Raw genomic sequence first — 11,990 nt, 5'->3', positions numbered from 1 at the left:
CTTACCCCTGTTTTGGGAAGCCATGAGGATTTGTCACTGGGCGATAGCTTCCAACCTCTTCCTTATAGCAATGCACATTTCTGGGAGTTCCAACCTTATTGCAGACAATCTGAGCAGGAACATCCTAATGCCTCATGAGTGGTCCATCAACCTTGTAACAGTGGATCAGATCTTCCAACGCTGTGGTAAGCCTTGCTGTGACCTGTTTGCTTCCCCCCTAAACTACAAATGCAGAAGCTACTTTGCCCTGATTCCCCCTCGGGTGGATCCACTGAGGGACGCTCTAATACACAATTGGCCACTGGGTCTTCTGTATGCCTTTCCCCTGTTTCCCCTCATTCCAAAATTTCTCCAGAAAGCTCAGAGTTTGAGAAGCAAAGTGATCCTCATTGCCCCCTACTGGCCCTGTCAAGTCTGGTTCCCATTTCTATGGCCTCATCTGATTCACAGCCCGTGGATCCTGGATCATTCCCAAGACCTGTTATGTCATCCTCAGGGACTGACTCATCTGAACCAGCACAGTCTCAGGCTCACAGCCTGGTTTCTCCAATTCCAATGATTGCCAGGCTGCCTGACATCCCATCTCCTGTTCGTGAAATTCTTCTGGCTTCACACAAACCTTCCACTAGGAAAGTTTATTCTAGTAAATAGACTAGGTTCTCTATTTGGCCAAAGAGCAGAACTTAGACCCTTTCTCTATGCCTATTCAGAATATTCTACAATACCTGACTACTCTTTTACATGCAGGAGCCTCAGCTTTGACGATCACTGTACATTTAGCAGCTATCGCCAATTTTCATAATGGTCTTGATAATTCTTCAATTATGTCACACCGCCTATGCAAGACCTTTTTGAAAGGAGTATTACATGTTAAACCTCCGGTCAAGCCTCCCTTAGAACCCTGGGACTTGACTTTAGTACTTCAGTCTCTCACAGGTTCTTCTTTCAAGCCCTTTGATTCATGTGATTTAAAATTTTTGTCATGGAAAACCTTACTTCTAGTAGCACTTACCTCAGCGAGAAGAGTATCTGAGCCACAGGCCTAGAGTGTCAAGACACCTTCCTTGATCTTCCACATGGATAGGGTGTCCCTTCGTACTGACCCTTCTTTCTTGCCCAAGGTAATTTCTCGCTTTTTCATTCACCAATCTATTGACCTGCCGGTTTTCTTCCCTCAGCATTCTAATAGAGGGGAGTACATTTTGCACACCCTTGATGTGCATCGGCAGCTTTGTTGTTATTTGGACAGGACTAAATCTTTCAGGAAAACAGATCATTTGTTTGTGGCCTTTGCAGGACCCAGATTGGGTAAACTTGTTTCCAAAGTGACTTTATCTTCCTGGCTTAGAAACATCATTACCTTTATCTACCAACAGAATAAGTTATCCTTACCTTCCAGAATAAAGGCTCATTCTACCAGATCTATGGCTACTTCTGTAGCATTTCATTCCAGAGCATCTATGGATGATATCTGCGCAGCAGCCACTTGGGCAAGACCTCATACCTTTATCTCTCATTACAAATTGGATTTGGCCTCCAGGGGACAAGCATCTTTTGGTTCTATGGTGCTCAGGAATATCCTTACTTAGGGACACCCAGGACTCAAGTAGCTGGGGACTCGGTCATATTTGTAATGAATAAACAAAGATTTACAACATCAGATAAAGAAGTTATGTCTTACCATAATGTTTCATCTGTGTTGTAGATCTTTGTTCATTCATTACTTCCCGCCCTCCTTCCTCCTGCCTGGACTCCTGGTGGACTTTAGGAGCTCCTGGTTAGGGTATTTGCTCAGACAGAGCCTTCTACTATTTTTTCTAATACTACATCTATTATCTAGGGGTGGGCAAACTCAGTCTGGAGTAACTAGGAGAGGGGCATTATGAGTAGGTCTTAGCTGAGAGTTTTTGGCTGGCGCGAGCTTGGAAATGGCCGTATCGGTTCCGAGGATGGAACCGAGGTCCTATTTGTAATGAATGAACAAAGATCTACAACACATATGGAACATTATGGTAAGACATAGCTTCTTTATTTAACATATAAGGCCACTAAAAGCAAGTTCACAAAACTTTCTTTTCAATACCATAAATAAACGTGCTGCAAAAACCATTATGTATCACTATTCAAAATAAAAATGTTAACATACTTTAAAAATGGTCTTAAACTTTTTTTCCTAAATGAATAGAAATAGGTTCAGTGACCCAACCATTACATGGTAAAATAAGCCAGATTGGGGACCTAACAGGGTATTTGTGAATCTTTGGGAGACCATATAAAATTTGATCTGCTTTAGCATAAGTCATAGAATCATTCATATTTGTGACATAGCTAAAGTATACTGCTGTCTATTCATAAGGACTATAGCTCCACCTTTATTAGCTTGTTTTATAATAAAATGATAATTATACAATGACTGGCCTTTAATATTGCAAAACATGCACGCTGATTGGCCAGCCCAACCAGCGTGCCCATTGTAAATCCCAGAATATACCAACGGAAAACGGACAGATCACCCGGACTTCTTTCCAATCGTATATTCTATAACTTTTTTTTTTTCAATAACAACAAAAAAAAATGTAAAGTCCGGACTCCAGACATACCAGAGAGGCAGCATGGAGGAAATACAAAGAAAATCAGGTACGTTATTTAAAACAAAAGATACATACATGATTTTCGTTGCATTTCCTCCATTCTGTTTCTCTCCTACTCCTAAAGTAGCCCAAACTTTTTTTAAATAATAAAAAAAAAAAAAAGAAAAGAAAAACAGAGCAACGCAGACTTTCTTTTCTCTGTTGATCCCTTTTCAAAGCATTGATGTACTGGGTATGCCTGGGAATGCAAGTTCCATATGCATGTGCAGTGCATCAAAACAAGGCTGCAAGATACCACCAGCCATGGAAGGACAGTACAGCACCGTTATATAAAGGCATTATTTAAGAAAAGTAAGTATTTTTTCTTAAATAATGTCATTTAACAGACTCCATCATTGTGGTATATTGAAATTTACCCATGGTTGGCTTTATTTAATCACTCGGGCTTCACCTTCTTGATCAAACCACAGCAACCGTGGGTACATCTTCAATATACCACACCACGCCGTCGGTTATTGCATAATTAGAACACAGAATTGTTAAAGCTAATTATTCTTCCTAACTTAAATTATAAAATCTGTTTTGTCCTTGCTTAGAGAATGATTCATAACTTTGTTGTTTACAAACGCTATAAGAAGTGTTTGCTACTGCTTGACTGACTGGAATAAAAATACTAGGACAAAGTTATTTGCAACATAATTTGAAGTTTTATTGAACATTAACTTTAAGCTAATGTTTTTTACAAACAATCACAATTCTGTTAAAAATGTATCCAATTATCCCTCACAAGATGGTACGTTGTTCAGTCTTCGCCTTGTTTCTGGTCCCATGTACCTTATATAGTTGCTTCCACGACTTCTTTGTATTTGCGAGTGATCTCACTTTCATGGAAGAATCACTTCCAGTCAATATATATTTATCAGTTGCTGGAGTGATAACAATGATTTATCACCCAAATCTCTTGCTGCAGATATAGAATCTGTAACAGAAACTGACAAATTAGAAGATGAAACAGAATAAGATGTTTTAACAATAACCGTCGATCATGTAGAGGTGGAACAACATGTTCAAAATTATCTAAATCATTAATAGAGTTACCATCTACTACAACCTTATTTGTTGAATCATTATCCAATAAAAAACTAAAATCATAATCAATAAATAAAATATAATGTCAAGGTTTAACCCATTAACTACAGCAATAAAATAAACTAACTAAACAACTAGCACAGTTAAATACATACAGATAATGTTCTAATAAAATTAAAGCTCTTTCTTTTTAAAACTGGGACAAGTAAGAGGTGGTCGTTCAACCTTGGTGGGTAATTTGCAATTAACCTAAGCTGCCATATTAGCTTTTTTTTACAAATAATGTTTGACCAATCCCCCCACCCCTTTTCATCCTTGACCACCATCCAGTTGTTTTTATTGGATAATGATTTATTGATGTCATCTATTTAATGAGTTTCAATGGCAAGCACGTTGGTTTTGATAAAGTCCTGTGATTTAGACAGATGAACACGCTTATCATTTACTACTTTTCTTCGTGGAATTTCAAATAAACTTCTAGTTGGTTATTATTTTTGGACTAATTCCTTGAGCACCACACATTCACTATATAGGAGGATATTAATATACTGGTCAACACAAGAGTTAGCAGTTGTACAGCCAACAGTCTTATTCTCTAACACATTAATTTCATTCATTAACATTGCTTCTGTATCACAGAAAAAGTCATTCATCACAGACATATACTCTTTACTTGTCCTCATAATCAACTCTGGTCATTTCCTGTGCAATAGCGGATAGGTATTACCGTATGTAGGCAGTTCGTTATCATGTAAACCCCTAAGGATGACGCCTATAGTTAAATATACTTGAAAATTCATATGTTTCCACTGCAACCTTTTAAAACTCTGAACTTTCTTCTCCAAAAGCTTTATATCATCCAAAATAGATTGACAGTTGTTGCCATTAATTTCAACAGTTGCAATATTAGGACCATTCGAATGGATGTTATTTAAAAGCTGAGTTTCTTGACTTAAAAGAAAAGTACTAATTTTATCAGATTTGATGGGCAAGGGCTGCGTATCAGGATTCACATTTAATGGATTTAAATGGACATCTGTTGGATGCATTAAAAATCGCATAGGAGCCATGGAGTACCAATTGCAGTGAATACCAAGGTATGTGTAGGTCTACATATACTAGCTATAGGGACCTTTAAGTTTTTTTGCAGGGGAAACAGAAGGGCTATGCCAGACATCTGCCTCAAGAATACTACATCAGTTTTTCAATGCATGCTTCAGCCTGTTAGGGAGCATATGTGGTTTTCATATACCACAGAAGATAGCAGACACACCATGCAGGATTTCTACAATGTTACCCTATTTGGAGGTCTTGGGGACCATAGACTATACCACATTGAAAAGAAGCCTCCACCTGTGGAATGGGGAAGTTAATATGTGAACGGAAAAGGATATCACTCCATCAACTGTATGGTGATTTGTAATGCTTAGGGTATTATCTACAATGTGTGTGCAGGCCACCCAGGCAGTTTCCATGTCTCTAATATATGACAAATCTGTGACCAGTAATGAGGGACCCTAGGAAGTAACATCCCACTGGGCCATGGCTGGCAAAGGACAGTGGCCACAAAACCCCACTCTATCTTCTCCCTGATGTTTTCCTCATTTTTGCATCTATGCGAACCCATGTTTGTTGTCCATTCCTCTCCATCACCACTGTCTTCTCTTTGGTTTTATGGTATCTACTTCTTCCTCTGTGTGTCAACACATCCCCCATTAGTATTTTCTGTCTTCTGTGTTTGGTTGTGTGCCCCTGCGCTGTAATCTATCCCATTTACTGTTCTCATTCTACTTGTACTACTTTTTCCAATTTACCTTCTTTATATATATATATATATATATATATATATATATATATATGTATATACATATGTATATGGATACGTATATACACACGTATATATGAAATGGGTACCTGACCAACAAGAACAATTTTCCCCATCTCCATCCTGCTGTTTTTCTAGGTTTTCACCTTATATTCTACCCTTTTCTTGCTTCCCCATTTTCATCTCTTTCCTGCATTCTCATTTCCAACCATTAATTTGGTCAAAGAATAGACTGTCTCAGCTAACTCGTGGCCATTTAATGCTGCCACATTACTTCTCTTTGCCTGTACCTTGCCCCTGGGATCCTGCATAGCCTCCTTGAAGTGCATGTACTACAGATGAGCACTACTTACACTCCTGTTCACTGCGGCTATACATTAATACTATGTGCTCTTCACACAGACTCTGCTGCAGCCATAAATGGCATGTTTAAAGCGTTCTTCTTGTGCTGTTTATCCCCGGTATTTATTCTTAATGAGCATCATGCCTCATCCTGCAAGCACGATAAACAGTAGTGGGCTGCCCTTGACTGCACCCATCATTTTTCTGAATCCCAGGAAGTCCATGTTAGTATATGCACAATAGTTCTGTTATTCTAAAATTATGAATAAATGGCTATGGCCTGGTGTCCTCCAATCAGCTATCAAATATGGATTTGTGAGCATATATAGTGGTGTGTACAACAGTATGTAATATCTGGTAAGCTTCCTCTGGGTTGCAAAACTAATTGTAAAGCTACTTCCATTTAAGGATTACGTGCAAACAGAAGAATACTCAAAGAGTGACAAGTATAACCATTGTAAAACTGATAGAAGGTGATACAATATTGATGAAGTTTTTTTGGTCATGCTTTGCAAAACAATAGCAAGCGAAGTACAAAATCTGACAACAGTAACTTAGAAGTTAAACTAGTCAGTGTGGCTTTATCAGGCTCAAGGTAAGCCACACTAATGGTGTTTTTTTAATATTAATAAGCATACTGTGGAGTATCAGCAGTGTGCTCAAATGAAAAAGTTAAGTTTAAAAATGCAGATGCTAAATTTAATTAGAAAAGGAATTAATTATAATGATAAAACTAATATGATTGTCTGTCGTATCCTGCAGGATAGGTGCTCTATCCTTTGCAGTCAAACACATTTGGAACTAATTCCTTATCTATTAGCTGTTCTTTATTTTATAACTCTACAAATGAGCTGATGCACACAAGTGTGCAATTATGGAAAGTATCACAGCTGACAAATCAATTCATGATATGCTGACAAAAGACAGTTCACCATTCCATTAGATTGCTTTATGGTTTTAAAACTTCTGTGGGAAGCCTTCTTTCCTGTGAGTCTTCACTAAAGCTGAAGTCCTTTCAAAACATGAACCATAAGGCTCTTGATATTGAATCCTGTGTCTACTACAAAGCTTCGTATGGAGGATTTAGAATGATAATACCAATACTGAATGAAGGCTTGTTGTTACTTTACCATTGTAAATGCAAATGAACAGGTCTGTACATGTAGTCTGAATGACATCACTAAATGTAGGCGATAGACAGGGTATATAAAGCATAGCACATTAAACTTGCTTCAGATGGCATTTAGAGCGCACCATTTGTTGTGATCAGTCATTTGCTGTCAGTTTGACTGCTAACCGACCCCCTCACATACGCCCACTAATTGACGTAGTAAAGTTACTTAACAATGATGGCAATGGGAATAGTTCTCTTTTGTATAATTTCTGCATTCTGGACAGGAAATGCAGAAGTTGTCCCGGACTTTAAAAACTGCAATGAGTTCTTTTACAGCAAACAAGAGCCCAGTGGCTTTATTCCACGTAATGGTGATGGGCGATATAAAAGGATCTGCCAGACCTTACACAATAAGAGGTACTTTGCCACCCTTTACGATACTAAGTATCGTATCCCAGTGTATTCTGCTTATTTACCGGACAAGCCGGATGGAAACAAGAGGCCACCAAGACCGAACTCAAGAGACTGGTTCTATGAACCGGAGGTAAGTGTTTCTTAGTAAAAAAAAACATTTTACTGCTTAAATTTAGATTTCTGTCCCGATTACATATCTTGAAAGATCTGGTTCTACATTATTTTAACTGCTCTAAATCATGAAACTAGCGTACACCAAATCTTCTTTCGGCTGCTCCCGTTAGGGGTCGCCACAGCAGATCAACTTGTTGCCATTTCTTCGTGTCCTCTGCATCTACACTTTAAACAAAAAAATAACGCTGCTGAATGTCACAAGCGGAGATTTTATTAACAATTAAGTACTTTAGTTCCTAATATCCTATAATGCCGCGGTTAGCGTTGTCGCGTCACAGCAAGAAGTTCTCCCGTTCGATTGTCGGCTGGAGCGTCTTCTATGTGGAATCTACATGGCCTCCCCGCAGTTGAGTGACATTAAGGACATGCAGGTAGGTGCGCGCGTGCGTGCGTGAATGGGTGTGTTTTCTTTGAAGGTTGGACGTCGAGCTGGCAAACTTGGCACTGTAAAAATCCACTGCCAATCAGCGGAACTCTGACCGGGAAAAAACTTAGAACGGAACTTCATCAGAAACGATGTGGCAAGTCAGTTCTTCTGATTAAATACCCTTAAAGGTGCTAAAAGGTTAAACATTTAAACCAATACACCTTCAAAACCACTTATACAATACAAATAAAATACAAAGTTATTAAAAACCCTATAACACAACATAATGTTTAAAAACATGCATCTTGCCCGGCATTTTATGTCAGGAAGATGATTGGCCTTTTAAAGGTGAGAATATATCTGCATACTCTATTAATAATACTAATAATGTCCATGCACTTTATAATTTTTCTGTAATGTGCAATGCATTTGGAAAATTTGCATTCACTATTCTTGAAAAGGTAGTTAATTTTGTTAGAGGTGGTGACTGGGAATTACTGGTGGAATGAAGGGAACTTTACTGGCAGTATTTGTTAAATGCAACTATTCCAACAGTTTTAAATTATCTTATTTCTGTTAAGCCTGATGGTGGTACAGCAGTAGCATTGTTACCTCACCTAAAGAGGTTCTTCTGTTCGATTCTCGCCTGGAGTGCCTTCTGTGCGGAATCTGCATGTCTTCCTCTCGGTTAAGTGGCCTCCGAAAGACATGCTTGAATGGGCGTGCCTTCGCTGAACCTTGAGCGTCACTGACTACCAATCATTAGCAGACCGGAGTTCCACTGTAACGACCCTTAATCGGAAAAGACAAGCAAACATTTCTGTCAAGCCTGTTTTAAAAAACAAAGGCGCCAGTTTATAAATATTATAGTGCTTAATTGTTAATTAAATCTCCGATTGTGACATTCAGTGCAGCATTATTTTTTTTATAACGTTAACTGCCAGTTAACACGCTAAGAAAAAAAATAGAAGTTATGTCCTTACCATAACGTTCCATGTGGAGTGTTCATCTCGCCTTTGTTCTTACACATGGGTTCGGAGCCGATCCTCGGCTCCGTGCCGGCCACTTAGCAAAGCTCTGCATCGAGAAGAAGCTCGAGACCAACCTAACTCCCACAATCCCCCTCTGCCTTTACCTCAGATCTAGTTTGCAAGCAAACCAGAAGTAAACAGAAATAATATGCACATTCATACAAAACATAGCTGAAAACAGCACAACAAGTAAACAAGGCAGAAGCCGGAGAACCAATCCAGACACCTAAACGGACGTTCTTCCTGAGGGTGGGAGGGTGGGAATGTAAGAACAAAGGCGAGATGAACACTCCACATGGAACGTTATGGTAAGGACATAACTTCTATATGTGATAGTGTTCAATCTCGCCGTTTGTTCTTACACATGGGTAGCGTCCCTAGCTCCATGTTCCTGAGGAACTCACGGGAGAACGTTCCTGAGCACAGTGGAACCAAAGGTTGCCCTGTCCCTGGAAATCCTGTCTACTTTGTAATGAGTAATGAACGTATGTGGTTTAGACCAAGTGGCTGCCGCACAAATAGTGTCCAACGGTAGTCGGGCTGCATGAGCCAAAGAAGTAGATATTGATCTTGTAGAATGCCCTTTGGGCTTGACAGACAAGTTCTGCTCAGAGGCAGCATAAACAAAAATAATACAATCGGAAAGCCATTTGGAAAGGGTTCTTTTCGAAACTGCCATACCCTTTCTGCTGTCTGCGAAGGCTATAAAAAGCTGGTCCGTTTTTCTGTGATCCTTTGTTCTGTCCAAGTAAAATCTGAGTTGTCTATGAACATCTAACTTGTGTAACATATATTCCAACTTATTGGAATGGTTCTTGAAAAAGGTGGGGAGCTCAATGGATTGATTAATATTATTAACAGTGCAAACTTTGGGAAGAAAGGATGGATTAGTGCGAAGGGATACTGTATCAGGGTAAAAGATCAAATATGGATGATTAACGGAGGGAGCTTGGAGTTCCAACACTCGTCTGGCTGATGTGACAGCTACCAGAAAGGGGGTCTTCCATGACAAAAATTTCAAATCACAGGAAGAGGCTGGTTCAAAAGGTGGTAGCATTAGCTGTGATAATAAAAGGTTCAAATTCCAAGGTGATGTAGGAATTCTAACTGGTGGCCTAATATGGAAAGATCCTTTCAGAAAGGCCTTACAAAGTCTATGAGCCATAATAGGAGCTCCATTCTCTCCCACATGAAAATTCGAAATGGCAGCTAATTGCACTCTCAAAGTGGCAGGAGAAGCTCCTTGGTGGAAAAGTTCGGCTAGAAACTCCAAGACTCTGCTAAGAGGGGCTATTACAGGATCCAATTGTTGAGTAGTTGCCCAGTGCACAAAACGCCTCCATTTACTAGTGTAAATCTTTGTAGTGGAAGCTTTATGAGAAGCCACCAGAATATCTTGAACTACAGGGGAAAGAAGATCAGACCTGGCTAAGAAGGGAAGCAGAGCAGCCAAGCTGCTAGTCTGAGGGAGAGTAGCATTGGGTGGGGAGCCCCTGACGAGTGGGTCAGCAGATCCGGCTCTGGGTCCAGGATCCAGGGTTCCCGAATTCGGTGTGCTAGAAGAAAGGGAAACCAAATTTGACGAGGCCAGAATGGGGCAATGAGAATTATTGTCCTTTGCAGGTTGTTGGCTTTCTGAAGAAATTTTGCAATCAGGGGAATAGGAGGAAAGGTGTACAGGAGACCCGGGGGCCAATCGTGAACCAGAGCGTCCCTGGGGACTTCCCCTGGAGGGGGTAATAGGGCAAAGTAGCTTCTGCATTTGGCATTCATTGGAGACGCAAACAGATCGCAGCAAGGCTGGCCCCACTTGCGAAAAATTCTCTCCGCAATTGATTGTTTGAGGGACCACTCGTGAGGTAACAGGATGGCTCTGCTCAACCTGTCCGCTATGACGTTGGATAACCCCGGGATGTGCATTGCTAACAGAAAACAACCCATGGACTCTGCCCATTGCCAGATTCTCATGGCCTCTGCATAGTTGATAAGACTTGGTTCCCCCTTGTTTGTTTATGTACCAGACCACGGACATGTTGTCCGTCTGAACTGCTATGGTCCCTAGAGGAAGAAGGGGAGAAAAGTGTTGCAACGCTAGAAACACCGCCCTCATCTCTAGAACATTGATGTGCAGATTGTACTCCAATTCGGTCCATTGGCCTTGGACTGTCTGTCCCTGAAAGATGCCCCCCCACCCTATCAGGGAAGCGTCCGTGGTCACCGTAGCCGTCGGCGTGGGAACTACAAATGGTCTTCCGCTGGAAAGATTGCAAGTCTGAAGCCACCAAGACAGGTGCGATTTGCAGATGTTCGTGATGCGAATTTCATGTGTCAGGGGTAACTGTTGGAACGACCATTGTGCAAATAGTAGCCATTGAAGAACTCTCATGTGCAGTCTTCCCAAGGGTATCGCAATGAGGGAAGCTGCCATGAGACCCAAAACCTTCAGAACCAGTTTTGCTGGGGATTTTCTGGATAATAGTAGGAGAGATATATGGCTTTGTAGGGAGGCTATTCTTTCTGGAGGAAGCCTTAGGATTAAGCAACTTGTATCTAACTCTGCTCCTATGAATAAGATATGCTGTGACGGCTGTAATGATGATTTTTCGAAATTTACGGAAATTCCGAGAAGAAGACAGAGTTGTAGTGTGTAGTCCCTGGCCTGAATCAGTTGACGCCTGGTGGTGGCAGAAAGGAGCCAATCGTCCAGATACGGAAACACCTGGAATCCTAGGCGTCTCAAGTGAGACGCTACCACTGCCATACATTTGGTGAAGACCCTGGGGGCTGAGGTCAAACCAAAGGGCAGGGCTCGAAACTGAAAGTGATTGGCTCCCAGCCGGAAGCGCAAGTGATCCCTGGACGCCCTGGCCATTTTGATGTGGTAGTACGCGTCCTTTAGATCTATTGAGCACATCCAGTCATCCTTCTGTAAGAATGGAAGGATCGATTGAAGCGTGACCATCTGGAACTTTTCTTTCTTGATGAAGGTATTGAGTTTGCTTAGGTCCAGAATTGGCCTCCAGTCCCCTGTCTTTTTTGGAAC

General features: G+C 40.7%; 1 protein-coding gene across 3 annotated transcripts in view; it reads left to right on the top strand.

Moving 5' to 3' along the window:
- Positions 1 to 7,082: 7,082 nt before the first annotated feature.
- The window catches only part of LOC122790726 (endonuclease domain-containing 1 protein-like), a 138,086-nt gene continuing 133,178 nt past the window's right edge, over positions 7,083 to 11,990 (top strand). For 2 of the 3 annotated variants that reach the window (XM_044058302.1, XM_044058300.1), the window contains exon 1: positions 7,083 to 7,505. In XM_044058302.1, coding sequence (XP_043914237.1) covers positions 7,194 to 7,505 — 312 coding nt within the window. In that variant the 5' untranslated portion in view covers positions 7,083 to 7,193. The remainder of the gene's footprint in view (positions 7,506 to 11,990) is intronic. The other variant, XM_044058303.1, reaches the window with a different exon arrangement.

Source organism: Protopterus annectens, chromosome 16.part0, assembly GCF_019279795.1.
Source record: "Protopterus annectens isolate FY-2018-M chromosome 16.part0, PAN1.0, whole genome shotgun sequence".
NCBI lineage: Eukaryota > Metazoa > Chordata > Ceratodontiformes > Protopteridae > Protopterus > Protopterus annectens.
Note: the sequence above shows the minus strand (reverse complement) of the source record. Positions and strands in the feature narration are given on the sequence as shown.